This window comes from Chiloscyllium plagiosum, unplaced genomic scaffold (genome assembly GCF_037043375.1).
Source record: "Chiloscyllium plagiosum isolate Xiang-an unplaced genomic scaffold, Cpla_swu_hap1 HiC_scaffold_12, whole genome shotgun sequence".
In the NCBI taxonomy this organism is placed as follows: domain Eukaryota; kingdom Metazoa; phylum Chordata; class Chondrichthyes; order Orectolobiformes; family Hemiscylliidae; genus Chiloscyllium; species Chiloscyllium plagiosum.
In genome coordinates, this window is record NW_028270150.1 from 35,381,824 (window position 1) to 35,406,583 (window position 24,760).

General features: G+C 41.7%; 2 protein-coding genes across 2 annotated transcripts in view; one reads left to right on the forward strand and one right to left on the reverse strand.

The window, feature by feature from the left end:
* The window catches only part of cmss1 (cms1 ribosomal small subunit homolog), a 397,195-nt gene that overhangs the window by 10,452 nt on the left and 361,983 nt on the right, over window positions 1-24,760 (forward strand). The gene's annotated exons all lie outside the window — the stretch shown is intronic.
* Window positions 11,983-24,760, reverse strand: part of filip1l (filamin A interacting protein 1-like) — a 309,751-nt gene continuing 296,973 nt past the window's right edge. The window contains exon 6 of the mRNA XM_043701146.2: window positions 11,983-12,344. Within this exon, the coding sequence (XP_043557081.2) occupies window positions 12,147-12,344 (198 nt within the window). The 3' untranslated portion in view covers window positions 11,983-12,146. The remainder of the gene's footprint in view (window positions 12,345-24,760) is intronic.

The following is a 24,760-nucleotide window of genomic DNA, read 5'->3' on the forward strand; positions in this document are numbered from 1 at the left end:
GGGATTTAACTTTGCAAACATCGACTGGGACTGCCATAGTGTTAAGGGTTTAGATGGAGAGGAATTTATTAAGTATATACAAGAACATTTTCTGATTCAGTATGTACATGTACTGATGAGAGAAAGTGTAAAACCTGACCTACTCTTGGGAAACAAGGCAGGGCAGGTGACTGAGGTGTCATTGAGGGAGCACTTTGGGACCAGTGACTATAATTCTATTAGTTTTAAAATAGTGGTGATAGACCAGATCGAAAAGTTGTAAGCCTAAATTGAAAAAAGGCCAATTTTGATGGTATTAGGCAAGAACTTTCAAAACCGATTGGGGGACAGATGTTCGTAGGTAAAGGGACAAATGGAAAATATGTCAGGTATAGACAGGATAGATGGAGTGAATCCCTAGACTATAAAGGCAGTAGGCGTATACATAAGAGGGAAATCAGGAGAGCAAATGGGGGACATGAGATAGCTTCAGCAAATAGAATTAAAGAGAATCCAAAGGGTTTTTACAAATATATTAAGGACAAAAGGGTAACTAGAGAGAGAATAGGGCCCAAAGGAGAAAGTGAGGACTGCAGATGCTGGAGATCAGAGCTGAAAAATGTGTTGCTGGAAAAGCACAGCAGGTCAGACAGCATCCAAGGAGCAGGAGAATCGATGTTTCGGGCATAAGCCCTTCTTCAGGAATGAGGAAGGTGTGCCAAGCAGGCTAAGATAAAAGGTAGGGAGGAGGGACTTGGGGGAGGGGCATTGGGAATGCGATAGGTGGAAGGAGGTTAAGGTGAGGGTGATAGGCCGGAGAGGGGGTGGGGGCGGAGAGGTTGGGAAGAAGATTGCAGGTCAAAAAGGCGGTGCTGAGTCTGAGGGTTGGGACTGAGATAAGGAGGGGGGGAGGGGAAATGAGAAAGCTGGAGAAATCTGCATTCATCCCTTGTGGTTGGAGGGTTCCTAGGCAGAAGATGAGGCGCTCTTCCTCCAGGCGTTGTGTTGCCATGATCTGGCAATGCAGGAGGCCAAGGACCTGCATGTCCTTGGCGGAGTGGGGGGGGAGTTAAAGTGTTCATCCACGGGGCGGTTTGGTTGGTTGGTGCGGGTGTCCCAGAGGTATTCTCTGAAACGTTCCGCAAGTAGGCGGCCTGTCTCCCCAGTGTAGAGGAGTCCACATTGGGTGCAGCAGGTGCAGTAAATGATGTGTGTGGAGGTGCAGGTGAATTTGTGACAGATATGGAAGGATCCCTTGGGGCCTTGGAGGGAAGTAAGGGGGGAGGTGTGTGTGCAAGTTTTGCATTTCTTGCAGTTGCAGGGGAAGGTGCTAGGAGTGGAGGTTGGGTTGGTGGGGGTGTGTGGACCTGACGAGGGAGTCGTGGAGGGAGTGGTCTTTCCGGAACGCTGATAGGGGAGGGAAGGGAAATATATCCTTGGTGGTGGGGTCTGTTTGGAGGTGGTGGAAATGACAAAGGATGATACGATTTATCTGGAGGTTGATGGGGTGGTAGGTTGAGGACCAGATTCTGGATTAGTGGTGCTAGACGAACACAGCAGTTCAAGCAGCATCCAAGGAGCTTCGGAATCGACGTTTCGGGCAAAATCCCTTCATCAGGAATAAAAAGGACCAGTGGGGTTCTGTCCTGGTGGCGATTGGAGGGGTGGGGTTCAAGGGCGGAGGAGCGGGAAGTGGAGGAGATGCAGTGGAGAGCATCGTCAACCACGTTTGAGAGGAAATTGCGGTCTTTGAAGAAGGAGGCCATCTGGGTTGTTCGGTATTGGAATTGGTCCTCCTGGGACCAGATGCGACGGAGGCGAAGGAATTGGGAATATGGAATGACGTTTTTACAGGGGGCAGGGTGGTAGGAGGTGTAATCTAGGTAGCTGTGGGAGTCGGTTGGTTTATAGTAAATGTCTGTGTTGAGTCGGTCGCCCGAGATAGAAATGGAGAGATCTAGGAAGGGGAGGGAGGAGTCTGAGACGATCCAGGTAAATTTGAGGTCGGGGTGGAAGGTGTTAGTAAAGTGAATGAACTGTTCAACCTCCTCGTGGGAGCACGAGGTAGCGCTGATACAGTCATTGATGTAGCGGAGGAAAAGGTGGAGGATGGTTCCAGTGTAGCTGCGGAAGATGGACTGTTCCACATATCTGACAAAGAGGCAGGCATAGCTGGGGTCCATGCGGGTGCCCATGGCTACGCCTTTGGTTTGGAGGAAGTGGGAGGATTGGAAGGAGAAGTTGTTCAGAGTGAGGACCAGTTCAGTCAGTCGAAGGAGGGTGTCAGTGGAAGGGTACTGGTTGGGTCGGCGGGAAAGGAAGAAGCAGAGGGCTTTGAAGCCTTCGTGATGGGGGATGGAGGTGTATAGGGACTGGATGTCCATGGTGAAGATAAGGCGTTGGGGGTCGGGGAAGCGAAAATCATGGAGGAGGTGGAGGGTGTGGGTGGTGTCCCGAACGTAGGTGGGGAGTTCTTGGACTAAGGGGGACAGGACCGTGTCGATGTATGCACAGATGGGTTCGGTGGGGCAGGAGCAGTCTGAGACAATGGGTCAGCCGGGGCAGTCAGGTTTGTGGATTTTTGGCAGGAGGTAGAAACGGGCGGTGCGGGGTTGTGGGACTATGAGGTTGGAGGCAGTGGATGGGAGATCCTCTGAGGTGATGAGGTTATGGATGGTCTGGGAGATGATGGTTTGGTGGTGGGAGGTGGGGTCATGGTCAAGGGGCAGTAGGAGGAGGTGTCCGCAAGCTGGCGGTTAGCCTCAGCAATGTAAAGATCGGTGCGCCAAACTACCACCGCGCCTCCCTTGTCTGCCGGTTTGATAGTGAGGTTGGGGTTAGAGCGGAGAGAGTGGAGGGCTGCACGTTGCGAGGGTGAGAGGTTGGAGTGGGTGAGAGGGGTGGACAGATTGAGGCTGTCAATGTCGTGGCGGTAGGTTGGCTATGAAGAGATTGAGGGAGGGTAAGAGGCCAGCACGGGGTGTCCAGGTGGATGGGATGTTTGGAGGTGGGAGAAGGGGTCGTCAGAGGGTGGGCGAGAATAGGGCCCCTCAAAGATCAGCAAGGCAGCCTTTGTGTGGAGCAGTAGGAGATGGGGGAGATACTAAGCGAGTATTTTGCATCAGTGTTTACTGTGGAAAAGGACACATAGGATATAGAAAGTAGGGAACTTAAAAGACCCAGTACAATCCATGGACAAAACCAACGTCATCTATAAAATTCCATGCAAGGACTGCCACAAACACTACGTAGGACAAACAGGAAGAAAGTTAGCCACCAGGATACGTGAACACCAGCTAGCCACAAAAAGACACGACCCCCTCTCCCTCATTGCCCTACACACGGATGTGTTCTCCCAGTCCCATTTCAACTGGGACAACACATCTATCCTGGGACAGGCTAAGCAAAGACATGCCAGAGAATTCCTAGAGGCCTGGCACTCCAACTACAACGCCGTAAACAAGCACATAGATCTAGATACCATCTATCAACCCTTCAGAAAACGAACAGGAAATGACATCACCACAAACCTCAGGAACTCCATCCAGGAGAAAGATATAAATAGAAAACAGGAGACAACAGCTTTGCTTCACTTGTCGGTCGCCACTGATGATGTTACCTAGCCAGGTAATGAAACGTCTGGATATCAAACCTACAGCTCAGTGAACAAACCTACACCCTAAAGTAGGGAAATAGATGGTGATATCTTGAAAAACGTCCATATTACAGAGGAGGAAGTGCTGGCTGTCTTGAAACACGTAAAAGTGGATAAATCCCCAGGACCTGATCAGGTGTATTCTACAACTCTGTGAGAAACTAGGGAAGTGATTGCTTGGCCTCTTGCTGAGATATTTGTATCATCATTAGTCACAGGTGAGGTGCCGGAAGCCTGGAGGTTGGCTAATGATGTGCCACTATTTAGGAAAGGTGGTAAGGACAAACCAAGGAACTGTAGACCGGTGAGGATCAACTAGGAGAAAGTGAGGACTGCAGATGCTGGAGACCAGAGTTGGAAAGTGTGGTGCTGGAAATGCGTAGCAGGCCAGGCAGCATCTGAGGAGCAGAAGAATCGACGTTTCGGGCATAAGCCCTTCTTCATTCCTGAAGAACGGCTTATGCCCAAAACGTCGATTCTCCTGCTTCTCAGATGCTGCCTAGCCTGCTGCGCTTTTCCAGCACTACACTTTCCAACTGTAGACCGGTGAGCCTGACGTTGGTGGTGGGCAAATTGTTGGAGGGAATTCTGAGGGACAGGATGTGCATGTATTTGGAAAGGCAGGGACTGATTAGTGATAGTCAACATGGCTTTGTGTGTGCAAAATCATGTCTCACAAACTTAATTGAGTTTTGTGAAGAAGTAACAAAGAGGATAGATAAAGACAGAGTGGTAGATGTGATCTATATGGACTTCAGTAAGGCGTTCGACAAGGTTCCTCGTGGGAGACTATTTAGCAAGGTTAGATCTCATGGAGAACTCGCCATTTGGATACAAAATTGGCTCAATCTGGAAGACAGAGGGTAGTGGTGGAGGGTTGTTTTTCAGACTGGAGGCCTGTGATCAGTGGAGCGCCACAAGGATCAGTGCTGGGTCCCCTACTTTTTGTCATTTATATAAATGATTTGGATGTGAGCATAAGAGATATAATTAGTAAGTTTGCAGATGACACCAAAATTGGAGGTGTAGTGGACAGTGAAGAAGGTTACCTCAGATTACAATGGGATCTTGATCAGTTGGGCCAATGGGCTGAGGAGTGGCAGATGGAGTTTAATTTAGATAAATGCGAGGTGCTGCATTTTGGTAAAGCAAATCTTAGCAGGACTTATACACTTAATGGTAAGGTCCTGGCAAGTTTGTGGAACAAAGAGACCTTGGAGTGTAGATTAATACTTGCTTAAAAGTAGAGTTGTAGGTAGATAGGATAGTGAAGAAGGTGTTTGGTATGTTTTCCTTTATTGGTCATAGTATTGACTACAGGAGTTGGGAGGTCATGTTGCACCTATACAGGACATTGATTAGACCAGTTATGGAATATTGCGTGCAATTCTGGTCTCCTTCCTATTGGAAGGATATTATGAAACTTGAAAGGGTTCAGAAAAGATTTGCAAGGATGTTGTCAGGATTGGAGGATGAGCTATAAGGAGAGGTTGAATAGGCTAGGGCTGTTTTCCCTGGAGTGTTGGAGGCTGAGGGGTGACCTTATAGAGGGTTATAAAATCATGAGGGTAAATAGACAAGGTCTTTTTCCTGAGGTAGGGGAGTCCAGAACTAGAGGGCATAGGTTTAGGGTGAGAGGGAAAAGGTATAAAAGAGACCTAAAGGGCACCATTTTCCCGCAGAGGGCTGCCAGAGGAAGTGTTGGAGTCTGGTACAATTGCAACATTTAAAAGGCATCTGGATGGGTATATGAGTAGGAAGGGTTTGGAGACATATGGGCCATGGGCTGGCAGGTGGGACTAGATTGGGTTGGGATATCTGTTTGGCATGGGCGGGTTGGACCAAAGGGTCTCTTTCTGTGCTGTTATTATCCATATGACTCTAAATGTTGCATTGTTGGAGGAGTCGCCTTTAGAATTAAACATCAAACTAAGGTCTTTCCTTCTCAGTGCAACTTAAAAGATACCTTGTCATCATTTGAACAAGCTGAAAATGTGTTGCTGGAAATTTCTTTTGAAAAAGAAGGCAGTTTCCTTCAAGTATCCTGACAATGTTTATCTCTTAACCAATACCATTTAAACAAATTAACTTTTTATTATCACTTTAGTTTGCGGCATCTTGCTCTGCAGAAATTCTTCCATATTTCCTACATTTTAACAGTGTGAACAACAAAATTACTTAATACTGTAAAGCACTTGTTAACTAGGTGTAAAGTGTTTTGAATATCCTGATCGTGATGGGCTTTTAAGCTCTAAGTCTTTCTAACATGAATTTACTGCCAATTTTCTCCACAGTTTCTTCCTTTGCTCTGCTGTGTTTTCATTAGTTTGTGTATAGTTGTTAATTCCCTGCCTTCTGAAAGGGCAATCTGTGTTTTGGCTTTGCAGCCATTTGACTTACACAATACTGCTTTCACCTGTTAACTCTGGGCACTTTCAAAACTACTCCCTGCACTTTGGAAATGATCCTCAGCCATGTGTGATGTTTCAAAACTTGCAGAAAATATGACAAACAGACCATTGTGGCTCCGAATGAATTGTAGTCTGTCCACCCAACCATATGAAATTAGATCAGTTTTCTGCTGTTGAGCAGAAATGGATGGCATCAAAAAGCTTGTAAGAGGATCACTTGAGACACAGTATTGGAATGGCGCAGAAGGAACATGTCAAGAGTTTGAGCAAAAACAAGATTTGGAATGTAGACCCTTTCTTGGAATCAAGCCGAATAATATATTTTAAATAAATTTGTAGCAGCGTTCTCTAATTGAGTTCTGAAGAAGGATCACCGAACTGAATGTTAACTCTGCTTTCTCTCCACAGATGTTCTCAGACCTCCTGAGTTTCTCCAGCAATTTCAATTTTTGTGTTAGATTTCCAAGATCTTTGTTCTTTGTTTCATTCTATTCTCTGTATTAATTCCTGGATAGTAGCTGATTAACTTGGAGGGGTTTGTGTAGTATGCCTCCATCTGAGCCAGAAGCTTTGGGTTCAAATCCCACCCCAGGATGTTGCCCAAAAAAGGTATATTCATAATGGAGCCAGTTAGGTCGAGTGTCAACCTGTGAATCCTTCTAATAAGTACCAATGGCAGGTTGTAAAAACAGGAGAGACCCTGGCCAGCCATGTGATGGAAAGTATATTGGAATCTTTATTATCATTTTTCTCTATAGCTCCAGACTTCAATATGCATGAAAACATTCATGTTGCTGCAGCAACCCAACCTCCCTTCATGAACTATAACACCTCACCACCATCTTCTTCACTTTAATTTACAAACACAGCAAGATTCTACAACAGCAATGAGATAAATGATCTGTTTAACTGGTTTACTGGTGTTGATTGAGGAATAAACGTTGCTCAGACCACCAGGCAACTCCCTGGTCTTTTCTGAATAGGGCCATGTAATGTTTTACATCCCAGTGGGATATTTCAGTTGAATGTATAATCTGAAAGATGGATCTCTGAAAGGTCAGCAAAACCCCAGTACTGCATTGAAATATCAGTTTAAGTTGTATGCTCAAATCTTTGAAGTAGGATTTGAACCTTCACCTTTCCGACCTTGTGATAGATGAGCCTCTGAGTCGAGGCTGACTGATTTGGATTCTGAAAGTTTACAATTTTGGTCTAACTTGGAAATGCATATGTATATGTTAACCTTTTGTCCTCCATCGATGGTCTCTCCATCTCATATCTTGTTTTGCTTGTATTATCTTTTTCATACTCCCAAGTTGGGAATGTGTAAAAAGTATTAATAATCTATTTGATTTAGAACCAAAAAATGATAATCGAAAGACATTTAATCAAATGAATAGCATGGGGAAAATGAGCAAAATAGACGTATTGTCACTTGCTACTCAAAGGAATCACTTACAGTAAAATTATTTACCAATATTATTGCAAAATGGTTTGACAGCAGATTATTAGCCTGTTTTACACTGTGCCCAGTCATCTATTCACTTGTTCTTTGGCTGAGAGCAGTTAACTCAACATAGATGAAGGTCTTCCTGCTTTTGAAGGTGTGCAAAGGGCCAGTCTTGTCAGGTGTGTTTGCAAGTATTTCCAGTTAGATATTCACATACAGGCTAAACTATTTGTGTAGATTTGAGTTACCATCTTGGAGACTGTGTTTCTAGGAAGCTCAACATGATTTCATTTTCATATCCTATGCTTACTTGGTGGTAATCATGAGAAATGCCTGTTTGATTTCATTTATTCCAGGTGCAATATGAAGTTATGAAAAATGTATATATGCAGGCAGCCATCCACCAATCTTTCAGTTTTTCTCAACTCATTAGAGAGAGAGTGAGTGAGTGTAAAGTATGTGATTCCATGAAAAATTGCATGATTAGCTGCATAGTCATGGAGCTGTACAGCATGAAAACAGACACTTCAGCCTAACTCTTCCATGTGATCAGATATCCTTCACAAATCTAGTCCTATTTGCCAGCATTTGACCCATATCCCTCTAAACCCTTCCTATTCACATACTATCCAATTGCCTTTTAAATGTTATAAATATACCATTCCTCTGGCAGCTCATTCCATATAAGCACTACCCTCTGTGTGAAAACGTTGCCCCTTAGGTCCCTTTTAAATCTTTCTCCATTCACCTTAAACCTTTGCTCTCCAGTTTGGATTCCCCCATCCTATCCATGCCCCTCCTGATTTTATAAACTTCCATAAGGTCATTCCTCCAATACTCCAAGGAAAATAGCCCCAGTGTATTCAGCCTCTCCCTGTAGCTCAACCTCTCCAATCCTGACAACATGCTTGTAATTCTTTTATGAACTCTTCTGAGTTGCACAACATCCTTCCTATAGCAGCCTAAAGCTTTTGTTGATGGTCTTTATCAAATCTAATTTTACAGCGTGTCTTTATGAAGATTCTTTAATTATTCTATTCAGAGGCATGAAAGATAAAGTTAGCATAGTCTTACCAGGCCATAGGGCTGCTAACTCATTTGAGAGGAATAACTGCTGATGATTTAAGCTATATGTCACTATGCTTCAGGAAGGGAGATTGAAAAAGAGACTGCTTCATGGTAACTTCAGAATCTAACCCACACTGTTGGTATTGCTTTCATTGCAAATCAGTTAACCCAACCAATCATTGTTTTATGTATAACTATGTAATAAATAGTTTTTTGATCTATGACTGTAAATCCACTCTTCTCTATTTGCAGTTTTTAAGATAGTTAATTATCCAGACTGTCTTCTGATGAAAACTTCTAGAAATGATTGTATTCATTATAGATTAGTGGATGAGTGTTATGCAAGTGACCATTTTTGGGTGGGGAGATAACATGCAGTCAAAGAAGAAACTGCTTTTGTTTTTGATTATTTACAGTGAAAAATGTGTTTGCAGTAATGCGTATTTGCCAAAAGATGGTGGTGTTGTACTACATTTGAAAGGTGTTGCTGCCAAGTATTCTCAGAACATGGTAGGTACAACAACCTAAACACGAAAAATATATTTTGAGAATTTGTTTGGAAGAAGCAATGTTTTCCGGTTTAGTTATTATCAATAAATTGTTTTTTTTTGAAAGTTAAATATTGATTACAGGTAATTTGAAGCAATGCTAGTAGATGCGAATGAATTCTGGTATCTCCACATTAACTTTTCAAGAGATATCAGAAGAACATCATCTTTTCATAGACACATTAGGATCTGGTTGTAGAATGGATTTGATATACTTGTAATCCCAAGACACTAGTAGCATTCTTCTCTCATGCAACTGCCTGAGATTGAATCAGACTCTTTTGCAACTTTGGTGTCAGATCTGCACCATCACCAAGATTGCTTGTTTTTACTCTGTAACATCGCTTGATTCTGTACCTGCCTCAGCTCAACTGTTCTTGTAGCCATAATCCATAGGTTGGTTAACTCTAGAGCTGACAAATCCAGTGTTCTACTGGCCTGTTTACAATTTTTTTTTACCCCCATCAATTTGCAGTTATCTAGCATCCAGTTGCCAATGTCATAACTTGGACCAAGTCCTACCCTGCTGTACTCATTGACGAATATCTGCTCCCTATTCTGCAATACCTGGATTTTAAAATTCATTTATGTTTTCAAAGCTTTCCATAGCCTTGCCACTCCCTAGCTGTCAAATCTCCTCCAGCCACACAGCCTTATGGAATATCAGTGTTGCTCCATTTCTAGTGTCTGGGAGATCTTGATTTTAGTCATTCCATCATTGGTGGTCATACCATTGCCTGTCTTTGCCCTAGGCCCAGTAATTACCTCGTTAAACCTTTCTTCCTTTTCAGACATTCTTCATAATCCAATTCTTTCTTGTTCAGTGTCAGATTTTGATACACGATGCTCCTATTAAGCCACTAATGCTTTATTATATTAGAGGTGCTTTATAAAAGAATTTGTTATTGCAGCAGTTATAGTGGCATATTACCATCCACTTTATCAACTGTCTGGTTAGGGTGTGACAAAGGGAGGGTAATAGAAACAGAAATGTTTTGTCAATGTCTCAGCATCTTTGTATGTTTTTTGAGGTGGGTGTGATGCATAACAATTTGGGTGAGAGATTGTGAGCTGCCATCAGTCTAGTTTGATTTGCTTTTTATTCTGGGCGGCATTGTGGCTCAGAGGTTAGCATTGTTGCCGTCAGCGCCAGGGACCTGGGTTCAATTCCAGCCTCAGGCGACTATCTGTGTGGCGTTTGCACATTCTCCCCATGTCTGCGTATGTTTCCTCCGCGTGCTCAGTTTCCTCCCACAGTTCAAAGATGTGCAGATTAGGTGAATTGGCCATGCTTAATTGCCCGTGGTGCTCAGGGATGTGAAGGTTAGGTGTATTGGTCTGGGGTAAATGTAGAGTAATAGGGTAGGGGAATGGATCTGGGTGGGTCAATCTTCGGAGGTTTGGTGTGGATTTGTTGGGCCAAAAATGGCCAATTTCCACACTGTAGGGATTCTGTAATTCTATAAAACTAGGAGAAATGCATTGAAGACAAATTGTGTAATTTTTTTCGAAAATGGTGTAACATTGCGAAGTAACTGCAAATTAGAGCCAGCCTCCTTTTGTAGGGAAAAGGAAGAAACTAAAAGGAATCAGAAGAACATATTTTTAAAATATTTCTAATATATATTCTGTACCTGTGCAAAATTAAATTCCAATGTACAATGTGTAAACAATAAACATCAAAATGTAGAGTGAATGTATTGCAACATCAGACAACTTTCTTTTTAACGTTAAATACATTTGTGCAGATAGATCTGTTGTTGTGATTTGATGAATTGAGCCATAGACAATTTTTTGTAATCTACACTGTGGTCACTTCAGAATCATAATTTTAAAACGTTCCTGTTCCTCGGCAAAATGATTTTGGTCCGTAATGTGCAATGGCCATCTTATTTGTCATTTTGAGTGCATTTTTTAAAAAATTCTGTGCATTTTTAAAGAAGATTTAGATTGCCCCAATTTTGTGCTTAAATTGATTTGTCTCAATGTTTCCAGTTCTAAAAAAATTACCTTGAAAATCCGATATTAAAGTTGGTGTTTAAGGGAGATAACAGGTTATCACTTGCCAGCTATAAAGGTGGTAAGAGTCCCATGTGCCTTCTTTTCATAAAGGCCTGATGACTTGCCTGTCAGGCAAGTCTCTTTGGGTATAGAAATTCTGCTTCCTGAGAGATGCTGCACAGTTGGGATGGATAATTCTTTATATCTCGGCAATGCCACAGCATAGAAGGTAGCTGCTGCTGTAACTATGCCTGTGTCAGGCCTAAGATCACTGATTGACCCAGACATGTTATTGTTTGTGGGATGGGGCCTGTGGGGAGGGAGGTTTAGCAACCAGGGCAGGAGGCTTTTCTCAGTTCCCTCTTGCCCATGCTGGGTTGCCTGCACTGAGTGCCTTTTAACAAGGGATCCCCACCTCCAAAGGAGCACACAAGCAATCCTTCTCCAGCTTCTTCCATGAGAAGGTCCCCACCAGTCATTGGGTGAATTACAGCAGCAATGGGCCGAGACCCTTAGCTGAAAATTATTCATTTAGTCACAACATAATTTGGATGGTGGTGGGAAGGCCCTTCCTACCGATTCAATGCCCTATTCCCTTGCCATAATCTTGGTACTGGGGACGTCATTAAATTCTGTCCTCATTTGAGGTTGTTTGAAAACATCTGAGATAAATTTGTAATGGAATGAGAAATAAGATCGCAGTATTAGAATCATAGAAGCAGACCATTTGGCCCATCAAGTCCACATTGACCCTCTGAAGAGCATCGCACCCATATACTTTGTGTCATTTCCTAAAACCAGAATGATATAATTAACTTTTTCTCTCTTCTCACCTTGTGATAAACATAGTACACTTAGGACTCTGCAGAATTAACAATTATCCAGATGGTTTATTCAGATTTTATGACAAACTGTCATAGCTGTTTTCGCACATAGTGGAAAACTCAAGTAACTTGCTTCTATTGCACATTGAAATGAATACAAAGGACTTTGCACCCTTTAGCACCTTGTTACTTTGTTTGCAAACAAAAACTTTACATTTTGCCAAAAGTAGCCATCATATTGAAATTAGATGTAACACTTGTTGCCTGTTTTCTTACAGGTTGAGTTTCTGACTGTAGCTCAGATTTCGAGATGAGTCTTTCAGGTGTCCTAAACAACTTTATTGTACTGGATCTTGGTTTAGGGATGCGAGTTGGAATTGAACGTCGGACTGTGTGCTCCTGTGCAACCTGAAGGAAAAATGTACAGAATAGAATTAGAATTGAAAGTTGGTAGCAATAGTTATATGTAACATAGTTTGACAAAATAAGAAATTAACTGAGTCTTCAGTTTTCTTTGTATATCTGATGCTGAGCTTCAGGGGGTGAAATAAAATAATTTTCAAATAAAGCTTTTTATAGTACTGTGTAATCTGAACTGTAGATACACAGCATGACCATTAAGACATTTCAGATTGCACTTTACCACTCATTTCAGAAACTTAGTGAAAGTCCTTGTTTTATTGGAATGGATGGTACTTTGTGATTTTGATACTTCTGTTGAAAGCTTTCCACTTCCAAAGCTGTTCAATGCTTTTTTTCATAATTTTTGATGTTATGAACAAGTGTTATCCTGAAATTTTGGCTAATATAGTGTATATATGCTTGTATGCATAGATGGTGGGATCGGGGTTAAGTTGTGACCTATGTATAGTTTTTGAAAAAGGATCTGTTAAATGCTGTTAAATATGTTAATGCAACATATAAGCAAAACAGTTTTGACTGCTGGATAATATATTATGACTGGTATTTATTTTCTTGCACAATGGGAACTGAAACCGTCTTGCTACTGATTGGCCTATAAATACTTGAAAGGATCTCAATTATAACTTGTTGTTATAGCATTTGATTCATTCAACAGCTTGAAAAATATTCTACCAGTGCTATGAGTAGACCCAGTGTACTAAAATTATAATCAGAAGTGTGATAGCTTGTTGTCATCAAGAATGAGGTGTAATTGGTTCAAATGTAGTGTTCCACAATAGGAGTGGTAATGTAGATACACATTGACTTGCCAGTATGCAAGTTCATTGTACAACTATTCTGTGCTATTGAAATTTTAATAGCATCTGTGAACGATACTGTACAGGTTAACTGGCAAATCAGTTGACTTAGTAATGCATGCACTTAATTTTAAATTGTTACACTTTGTATTATGGCTGTCAAATTAGTATGTGGTCAGAAGTCACATCACACTAGTTCATAGTCCAACAGGTTTTATTTGAAATCACAAGCTTTCGAAGTGTTGTTCCTTTAGGACATAGAACAATACAGCATAGTACAGGCCCTCCGGCCCACAATATTGTGCTGAGCATTTATCTGGCTATCTACTTTGTGTATGCCTCTCATTACCTTGTACACCTCTGTCAAGTCATCTCTCATCCTTCTTCTCCCCAGTTCACTCAACCTCTCTTCATAAGACAAGCCCTCTAATCCAGTCAGCATCCTGATAAATCTCGTCTGCACCCTCTCTAAAGCACCTACATCCTTCCTATAATGAGGCGACCAGAATTGGACACAATATTCCAAGTGTAGTCTAATCAGGGTTTTATAAAGCTGCAACAAAACCTCACGGCTCTTAAACTCAATCCTCCTGTTAATGAAAGCCAAAACGGCATATGCTTTCTTAACAACCCTATCAAAGTGAGTGGCAACTTTGAGGGATCTGTGTACGTGGACCCTAAGATCCTGCTGTTCCTCCACACTGCCAAGAATCCTATCTCTAACCTTGTATTCAACATTCAAATTCGATCTTCCGAAATGAATCACTTTGCATTTATCCAGGTTGAAATCTATCTGCCACTTCTCAGCCCAGCTCTGCATCCTGTCAGTGTCTTGTAACCTGCAATAGCCTTCAATACTCTAGAACACCATCGACCTTTGTGTCATCGGCAAATTTACTAACTCACCTTTCCACTTCTTCATCCGAGTCATTTATAAAAACTACAAAGACCAGAAGCCCAAGAACAGATCTCTGTGGGGCACAACTGATCACTGACCTCCAGGCGGAATACCTTCCATTTAGTATCATTCGCTGTCTTCTTTCCGCCAGCCAATTCTGTATCCAGACAGCAAAGTTTTCCTGGATCTCATACTTCCTAACTTTCTGAATGAGTCTACTGTGGGGAACCTTATAAAGTGCCTTACTGAAATCCAAATATACCACATCCACTGCTCAACTTTCGTCAACTTGGCTCGTCACATCTTCAACGAACTCAATAAGGCTTGAGAGGCATGACCTGCCTCTCACCAAGCCACGCTGACTATCCTTAATCAAACTATGTTTTTCCAAATACTCATAAATCCAATTTCTCAGAATCCTTTCCAGGACCTTGCTTACCACAGACATTAGACCTCCTGGTATGTAATTCCCAGGATTTTCCTATTCCCTTTCTTGAATAGAGGAACAATATTTGCCTACTTCCAATCATCTGGTATTACTCCCGTGGAGAGTAAGGATGCAAAGCTCATCGCCAGAGGCGCAACAATCTCATTCCTCACTTCCCATAGCAACCTTGGAGAAATCTGGTCTGGCAATAGGGACTTATCTATCACGATGCTTCCCAGAATTTCCAGCACCTCCACTTTTTTAATATCAATTTGTTCAAGCCTATTAGCTTGATCCACGGTGTTCTCACTGTCAAAAAGGTCCCTCTCTCTAGTGAACTCTGAAGCAAAAAAATCATTTAGGGCCTCCCCTACCTCTTCAGACACCAGGCACAAGTTCCCTCTACCATCCTTGATCAGCCCTACCATCTCTTTGATCATTTTCTTATTCCTCACATAAGTGTTGAATGCCTTTAGGTTTTCCCTAATCGTTCTCGCCTAGTCATTTTGTGCCCCCTCCTAGATCTCCTCAGTCCATTTTTGAGTTCTTTCCTAGCTACCCTGTAATCCTCTAAAGCTGTACCAGATCCTTGCTTCCTCAATCTTAAGTAATCTTCCTTCTTCCTCTTTTTTTTTAATATAGATATTTTTATTGAAAATTTAACATGTTTTTACAAGTTTACAAATAAAAAAACCAAGTATAAACATTGATATACAATTAAATCTTAAATAAATAATAACCAAAATCGATGAAACAGAAAAAAAGAGATACCGAGAAAAAAAAGACAAAACTCAACTAACTACTAATCTAACCTACAACTAACCAAACTGCATGATTAAATCTCTTACATTATTCAAGAAAAGAAAAAAAACACAACGGATAACACAGAAATTGAGTAGTAAAGTACATGCTCGGAATGTGTTAACATCAAATTGTAACAAAACCCATATTCGTGCGGGATTCCTCTCCCAAGGTGTCCCAGACCAGCCAGGTTCGCCATCTCAATTAGATAAAAACCCTTGTTAGAATGGCCAAAATATCTATATTTGTGTAATTCAAGAAGGGCTGCTATATTTTAATGGAATAAATAGGTTTTTTGGTGCACCACATTTGTAAGGAAGTCATGATTATTCTGTGCCAATTCGAAAGTCCAGGAGGATTTTCAGCCACCCAGTTTACCAAAATATTTTCCCTTGCACAGAAAGAGAGAATGGAAAATGATCTCTTCCCGTGCATATCCAGGGAGAGTAAGTTTGAAAAGCCCAAAAGGAGAGATATTGGATCCACTGTAATTTCCATTCCCAAGATTTCTGTCTGAGCATTTGCTACTTTAGTCCAATATCTACAGATCTTATGACAGGTCCATAAGCAGTATACAAGAGTGCCCACCTCTCTTTGAAATTTGGGACACATTAGAGATGCTCCTGCCTTAAATTTTGCCAATCGGTCCGGTGCTATATGGGTCCTATGAAGTATCTTCAACTGAATGGCCAGCGTTCTGTTGCAGATGGAGATTTTTCTGGCATTTTCCCAAATGTCATTCCACATTTCTAGAGAGATTTCCAGCCCCAAATCCTGATCCCATGTTTTAAGCAGATTGTCCATAACTTCCGATACTTCATCATGTAATAAATGATAAAGAGTGCTGACCGAAAGTACCCCCATTGGCCATAACACACTACGTTCTCTGTCTGATTTATAAAGACTATCTAATAGCGTAGTCTTCTTCTGTATGTAATCTCGAATTTGGAAATATCGAAAGGGATCACCATTAGGTAATCCAAAATTTTGATGCAGCTGTTCAAAAGACATCAGGACTCCTTCCTTAAATAGATCCCCTAAACAGGAGATACCCCTGGATCTCCAGAGTTTGAAAATGGCATCTGTAAGCCCCGGTTGAAACCCCCATGCCCTCACTATTAGAGTACAAGGGGATGTTTTATGTGAATTGCCCTCATTTTGCCGCATTATATTCCAAGCTTTAATTGTATTTAGTATTACAGGATTTTTACAGTGATCCGTGATGATATTCCTCTTGTCTGAAAATAAGAGGTTAATAAGTGGGCATTTTACTTGAGAACCCTCGATGTCCAGCCAGATTGATTGCGGGTCAGACAAGACCCAATTGGGTATGTAGCTTAATAGGGAACTTAACTGATATTTCCTAAAATCTGGAAAATCCAGTCCTCCCCTTGTCTATGGAAGCTTTAGCTTCTTCAGCTTAATAAGGAGCCGTTAATGATTCCACTTGAAGGAACCCAGCCAGCCATACGATTTGCGTAGTGCCAACTTCGGCAGCATCACCGGAAGCATTCTCATAGAGTATAGGAGACGGGGCAGGACATTCATTTTAATTAGTGCTATTCTACCTAGCCAGGAAATTGGAAGGTCTCCCCATTGCTGGAGGTCCTGCCTTATCCTCTCCAGTAAATGCACAAAGTTAGCCTTGTATAGCTGGCGAAATACTGGATGATAAAACTGCCTAAATATAAGAAACCCTCCAGGGACCAACGAAAGGGAAAGTGGGATCCGTCCAATAGGTGGGATACACTAGCAAGGCCGCCCATTGGCATAGCTTCCGATTTTGAAAAATTAATTTTATAGCCTGAAAATACACTAAATGTATTAATAACTTGGATTAAGCGAGGCACGGACATCAGGGGATTACTGAGGAATAGAAGAACATCATCTGCATAAAGGGTAATTTTATGTTTACCTGTACCAATCCTCGGGGCCATTATATTAGGGTGGGCCCATATAGCTTCTGCTAGTGGTTCGATTATTAGCGTAAATAGCAATGGGGAGAGAGGACATCCCTGATGGCAGCTCCTACCCAGACTGAAGCTATCTGAGCCTAATCCATTGGTAATCACAATTGCTTTGGGATCATTATATAGTGTTGAGACCCATTTGGCAAACACCTTTCCAATGTGTAAAACAGATATAACCACTCAACCCTGTCGAATGCGTTTTCCGCTTCTAATGAGACTATTACTCCCGGTATCTTTCCCTGATGGCAGGCTTGAATCACATTCAAAATCCTTTTAACATTATTGGATGATCTATGGCCCTTAATAAACCCCGTCTGATCCTCCTTTATGAAGCAATACCCTTTCTCGCCTCAATGCTAACGTTTTAGAAAGAATTTTAAAATCTACATTTAGCAAGGATATTGGTCTGTATGATGTGCAATCTTCTGAGTCCTTTCCTTTTTGAGAATAAGAGAGATATTCACCTCTTTCAGCGAAGGCGGGAGACAGTCCTGACTGTATGAGTAGTTTTTCATGTCCATAAGTGGGCCAGCCAATATTTCTGTAAATTCTTTATAGAATTCAGCTTGAAAGCCGGGCTAGGTGCTTTACTGCTCTGAAGTTGCCTGATTGCATCAAGTATTTCTTGGATTGTTAGGAGATCATTCAGGACCGATACCTGTTCCGGAGTTGGGTCCGGAAAGGTCAAGTTTTTAAAATCGACTGCATTCTCCTAGCTCTTTCTTTGCAATCCTGTGATTTATATAAATCAGAATAAAATTTTCTGAAGATTGCGTTAATCCTTTTGTGATCATGAGTCAGAGTACCTGCACTTTCCTTGATAGACGTGATAGTTTGAGGGGCTTTTTTTTTCTTTGCGAGAAATGCTAAGTATCTCCCAGGTTTATCGCCAAATTCATATAACCTTTGTTTTGCAAATAATATTTCCCTCTTAGCCATTTGGGTAAACGTGGTGTTCAGAGCTGTCCTAAAGGCTGTAATCCTTTGTAGTTTGATAATAGAAGGTCTGTCAATGTATGCTGTTTCAGCTGCTTTTAAGCGAGCTTCGAGCAGACGCTGTTGTTCTCCCTTTAATTTTTTCTGGGTCGCCGAGTATGAAATGATCAAACCTCGTGCGTAAGCTTTGATGGTCTCCCACATCATTGATGGGTTGCTAGCCGTACTTGAATTAATTTCTAAAAAAGTTTTAAATTCTTAAGAGAAGTACTTTACAAATTTACTATCTTTCATCAGGAAGGAATCCATACGCCAATGCCGGGGGGATGTCTCATTGTGCCTAGCCTTGATGTCCATATATACAGCAGCATGATCAGAAATTGTTATACTACCTATTTTACAGGATGATATGGAATTTTAAAAAATCGAGGGGGCAAAAAACATTTCTATTCTGGTGTGACATTTATGTGGATTGGAGTAAAAAGAAAAATCTCTGCCCTGCGGGTGAAGGCATCTCCACGCATCTACTAGTCTTAATTCTTTGTTCAAATCCACCAATTGTCTGGATCTGGGGGATACTCCTGCGGTACTCTTGGGAGTCCTGTCTATTTCTGGATCCATGATACAATTAAAATCTCCCCCTATAATTGTATGACGAGCACTGAGAGCCACCAATTTGAAGAAAGTTTCTGTTATAAATTTAAAAGGTTGTGCCAGGGGTCAATACAGATTTAAGATCCCATATTCCTCTCCATTTATAAAGGCTTTAATCAGAATATATCGTCCAGATTCGTGTTTTATCTGATTTAGGATTTTAAAAGGGAGATTCTTCCGAATAAGGATGACAATTCCCCAACTTTTTGAGCTGAAAGAAGAAAAGAAGGCCTGATCAAATCCACCCTGTCGTAATTTCAAGTGTTCTTTATCCAATAAGTGGTCTCCTGTAGGAGAGCTATGTCAACCCTTTCTTTCTTGAGGTTTGATAATATTTTCTTCCTTTTGATTGGTGAATTACTCCCCTTGACATTCCAGGTGCAGCATTTAACCGACTGATTAACCATAATCGTTCAGGCAAGTCCGAGACCCCTCGGGAGGGGAAACCCTATCCAAAACAACCCAAGCATAGAGCATATAAAATTCACAAAAATAAAGGTTCTTTAATACACTCACATCAATATAATAAAAAACTATTTCTAAATTTAAAAAAATATAAAACGTATTTAAACTGAGATTTTCCCCCTTGTTCCCAGGAGACATCACTTCCTTTCCAAAAGCCTATCATGTCCTCTCCCAACCAGTGCCCCACCCTTGATCCAGGCACCCCACGACAGCATAAAGAAAATTCAAATATTACAACAAAGCTAGAGTTAACAGTGAGTACCCTACCCCCTTTTTATATAAATGTAAAAAAAGGGGAGAAAATCGCTAAGTGAAGAACAAATAAATAAACCCGTCTCCCCACCTCCCCGGAGATAATATTAAACAGTAAGGTAATGAAAGGAAAAATTAAGGGGGTAAATCGGGGTGGGGGGAGGGCAAAACAACATCATTTGCCACTCGAATTAACTCCTACAATTTACCTAAGAGAGTCCAAAAATTCCTTTACCTTCTCCGGCGATCCGAAGTTGTATACGGACGCTTCATGGCTAAAGCATAGCGTCGCTGGGTAGCGCAAGGAGTACTGAATATTTAAGTCCCTTAAACGCTTCTTTGCTTCGTCAAACGCCTTTCTCTTTCGGACCAAAGCTGGGGAAAAGTCCTGGGGAAAATCTTGGAGCCTTTATAAATCATGGCTTGGGGATCTTTCCCAAGATTTCTGGAAGCTTCAAAGAGCATCTGCCTCTCCTTGTAGCTCTGCAGCCGGAGCAGGACCGGGTGGGGGCGCTGGTTCAAGCCGGGCTCGCACATTGCAACCCGGTAGGCCCATTCCACCCTTACCTGACCTGATCCAGCCTCCAGATTTAACAACTGTGGAAGCCACTGCGCGAGGAACGCTGTAAGCTGGCCTTGCTCTTCCCGTTCGGGAAGGCCCAGCAAACTAATATTTTTCTCGAGGTGTTCGATGTGATTTTCTTGTTCAAGAGTCCGGACTCGACCTACGGCCGATTCTGCTCAGAGGTCGCGGCCTTTAGCTCCACCCCTCCGACGCGGCGCTCGATTTCCTCGATGTCTCGGTCGTGTTTTTGTAGCGCGGCCAAGAGTGAATTCCATCTGCACCGGGACTCTTCGATGAAGGCGTCGATCTTCGCGTCAAGTTTGGAAATTACTTCCACGAGGCTCGCCATCATAGGTAAGTCTCCTGGGGCAGCTGCGGACACCTCTGCTGCAGCTGGGGAGGGTGGGGGAGGGGTTCCTGCCTGCTGAGAACTGCGGACTCCTTTCCCTTTAGTCATTTTTACAGGAGACTAGACTGTTTAAATTTAGTACAGAGCAACTAATTACATTAAGTAAAAAGTATTTTAAATGATTTGGTAAGTGTGGTGGTGGCGGGTGGCCCACTTTGCCTAAGTCTTGGGAGGAGCACTATAGACTCAGACTTGCTGGGTTGCTGCCATCTTGGATCTCCCTTCTTCCTCTTGACGAGAAGCTCCTCTTCTCTTGTCATCCAAGGCTCCTTTACCTTACCATTCCTTGCCTGTCTCAGTGGGACAAAATTACCCAACACTAACAATAAGTGCTCCTGAAACAGTCTCCACATTTCTGATGTGCATTTCCCATAGAACAATTGTTCCCAATTTATACTCCACAGCCCCTGTCTAATAGCAGTATAATTTCCCCTCCCCAATTTAATACCTTCCCATATTGTCTGTTCCTATCCCTCTCCATGGCTTTGTCAGGTGAAGTGAAGAAAAGCACACAGGCAAAGAATTTTTAGGCAGAATGATCAAAAGATCATACAAATGGTGTGAGTGGAGTATTGACAGGCTGAATACCAAGTCTCTGCAGGTGATTAAAAGTGTCAGATGGTGCGAGTAAAGTGTCACTAGCTGAATAACAAGTGAAACAATGACCTATGATCCGATTAATTGAGGCGTATGGATAATTACAAAAAATAGAAATAAAATGATGCTTGAGACAAACCAAGTGGCTGAAATAACATGATAGGTATACGAGTCGCATGCTGAGGGTATAAACAAAGTAACAAGTGATCCAAAACTGTTTAAATTAATTAAGGCAGAGAGATCATTACAAATTATCAAGGTGATAGTCTGAAAACAGGACAGTAAAGAAGATCTTTCAAACACAGAACAGTATGGTGAGGTTACATGTAGCGCGACAGGAACCCAAGATCATGGGTGAGGCTGTCTTCATGGGTACAGATTTTGGCTATCAGTTTCTGCTCAGCGATTCTATTGTGTTGAGTATCTTGAAGACTATCCTGGAGGATGCTTACCTGAAGATCGGAGGCTGAATGTCCTTGACTACTAAGGTGTTCCCCAACTGGGAGGAAACATTACTACTGATTGGCAGTTGTTTCACAGTGTCCAATTATCCATTATCGTCACGCCTGCGTGGTCTTGCCAATGTACCATGCCTCAGGGCAACTTTGCCTGCAGTACGTGAAGTGAACAACATTGGCCAAGTCACATGAGTATTTGCTGTGGATATAAAGAGATGATGCTCAACTCATCGATCGCTAGTTTCAATATGCCATAACGAGAAACTGCAGCAACCTCCTCAGAAGACAGACACAGGACATGACTGAGACTATCCTTCGTCATCCAGTACTTTCCCAGAGCGGAGAAGCTATATCATGTTATTCGCAGCATTCAACATGTCGTCAGTGATGATGAACCTCTTGCCATGATCAACCTTACACCTCCACTTCTCAACTTCAACCAATTGCCAAACCTTAAACAGACTATCATTCACAGCAAACTACCCAGTTTTCAGGACACCATCAGCCACAACACCACACAATCCTGCCATGGTAATGTCTGCAAGACATGTCAGATCATTGATATGGACACTACCGTCACATATGGGAACACTACCCACCACGGACATGGCAGATACTCTTGCAACTCGACCAATGTTTTCAACTCATACTCTGCAGACAAGGATGCCATGAGGCATGGTGTATTGGCAAGATCATGAAGGTGTTACAATGGATGAATGGAAACCATGCAACAATTGCCAGATAGGAATGTTCCCTCCCTTCACATTGCAATGGTCAAGGGCATTCTGTCTCTGATTTTAAGGTAAGCATCGTCCAAGGCGGCCTTCAAGACATTCAACACCACAAAATCACTGAGCTGAAACTGATAGCCAAGTTCTGTACCCATGAAGGCCTCACCCGTGATCTTGGGTTCCTGTCACGCTACATGTAACCCCATAATACTGTTCTGTGTTTGTAAAATCTTCCTTACTGTCCAGTTTTCAGACCATCACCTTGATAATTTGTGATCTCTCTGCTTTAATTAGTCTATACAGTTTTGGATTACTTGTTACTTTGTTTACACCCTCAGCATGCGACTATTATACCTATCATGTTATTCCAACCATTTGGTTTGTCTCCGGCATCATTTTATTTTTATTTTTTGTAATTATCTCTCTGCCTCAATTAATTGGATCATAAGTCATCCCTTCACTTGTTATTCAGTTGGTGACACTTTACGCACATCATCTGACACATTTGATCATTTGCAGAGATTGTTATTCAACCTGTGGATACTCCACTCACACCATTTGTGTGATGTTTTGATCTGTCTGTCTTTAAATTCTCTGCCTGTGTGCTTTTCTTCACTTCACCTGACGAAGGAGCAACACTCGGAAAGTTTGTAATTTCAAATAAACCATAGCCTGGTGTATTGTGACTTTTGACCTTGTTCACCCCAGTCCAATATCAGCACCTCCACATCAAATTACTATGTGTTTCAGTTAACTATTTGCTTTTCTTTGTGATGAAATCATATACAGGATAAAGCTCAAAGCTTATTTTAAACACTTCTAATTGTCTGCCTTAAGCTCACAGCATTTACATATAGATCCAGCTGTGCTACATTAAACAAAGTATTTATTAGGTTTCTAATTATGATGCCATTTGACTTTGTGGTTACTTCTCCAGGGCACAATTCTTAACAGCTTCTCTATGTTACATGTAATTCTAGAAAGACTGCGACTTCAATATAATGATGTCAGAGTCTCAGAATTTCCTCTACACTTCCTCTGCATTTGAAGATCGTGTTGATTATGATCCAGTTACATGATTTTCACGTAACTCAGAATCAAAATATTCACAATTACCAGAGTTTAGATTATAGAACTCCAGGGCGAGTTGTTAATTCTAGGAGCCAAGTCTTAAACATTTACTAGACTAAGACAATGCTCAAAGTTATTATATAATAATGTAATTGTAACACATACTTATGTCCCTTCTCTTAAAAACAGCTTATAAGGTTGCTGAGTTTAAAAAAAAGATAAAGTTGGCTTAGTCCTACTAGACCAAAAGACTGCTCTCTCATTAGAAAGTGGGAGATGGTTTAACCCAAGGGTCGCCACGCCTCAGGCAAGGGAATAAGTTGAGTAGGAGAGTTCTTCATGGTAACCTCAGCCAGCGTGGGAATTGAACCCATGCTTTTGGCATTATTCTGCATCGCAAACCAGCCATCCAGCTATTTGAACTAATTGGTCCCTGTGTTATACAGAAAACAGTATTCAAGTGAAGTATTTTCTATAAAATTAAGCACAGTTGGTATTCCAATATTGTTCAACAAGGACTGCTGTAAAACTATGTTTACTGGAACTTTACAATGATTTATAAATGGAAAACTATATAAAGCAAATACATGGCAACGTTTCTAATTAATGCACATACATAACATTAAAACTGTTACTGGTGATGGAGATAGTTTCTCCTCCAAAGGTTCCCAACATCACTGATGTCAGTCTTCAGCCAATTTGATGCACTCCACTTGATTTTGAGACACATTTGGAAGCACTGGATACTATATCGGTGCTGGGACCTGACGACCATGGGTGCAAACCCCTCCCAGTTAAAATAAATATATAATTCAATGTAGGACTTTGGAAGTGCTGCATTGTCAGACGTCTTTCAAATAGGACATGACACAATGGTCATGTCTACTTATTGAAATGGGTGTAAAAGAATAATATTTGTGTTTTCAAAGAAAAGCACAAATGTTTCCAGTTTCTTGATTAACATTTATATCTCAATAAACACCATTGCGATTAATGCGATAATTGTTTGTATGTTGTTGGTAAACACAAATTGACTGCCAAAGTACTTTTAATTAATTGGCTGCCTGTCTTGCAGGTTTAGTACAACCAGTCTATGGATGATGAGTTTTAAGTCAGTTTGGGAGCTGCATGGATATTCTTCAGGATTCTGAGCAGTCATTAGTCAGTGTTGTTGTTTCAAGTCTACACTGAAGACAACAGGTTTTTTCAGCAACTATTGCTCTGGTGGGCAATTTGGAGAAGTCAGTTGTGGGATTTGGAGACAACATACTGGGACGCAGAGGGGACAATAAATGTGAAAGGGGGGAACAACTCAGTACATAAAGATGTTCTTCCAACTGGTACCAATCTGTCTCCTTGTGAGGAAGGGT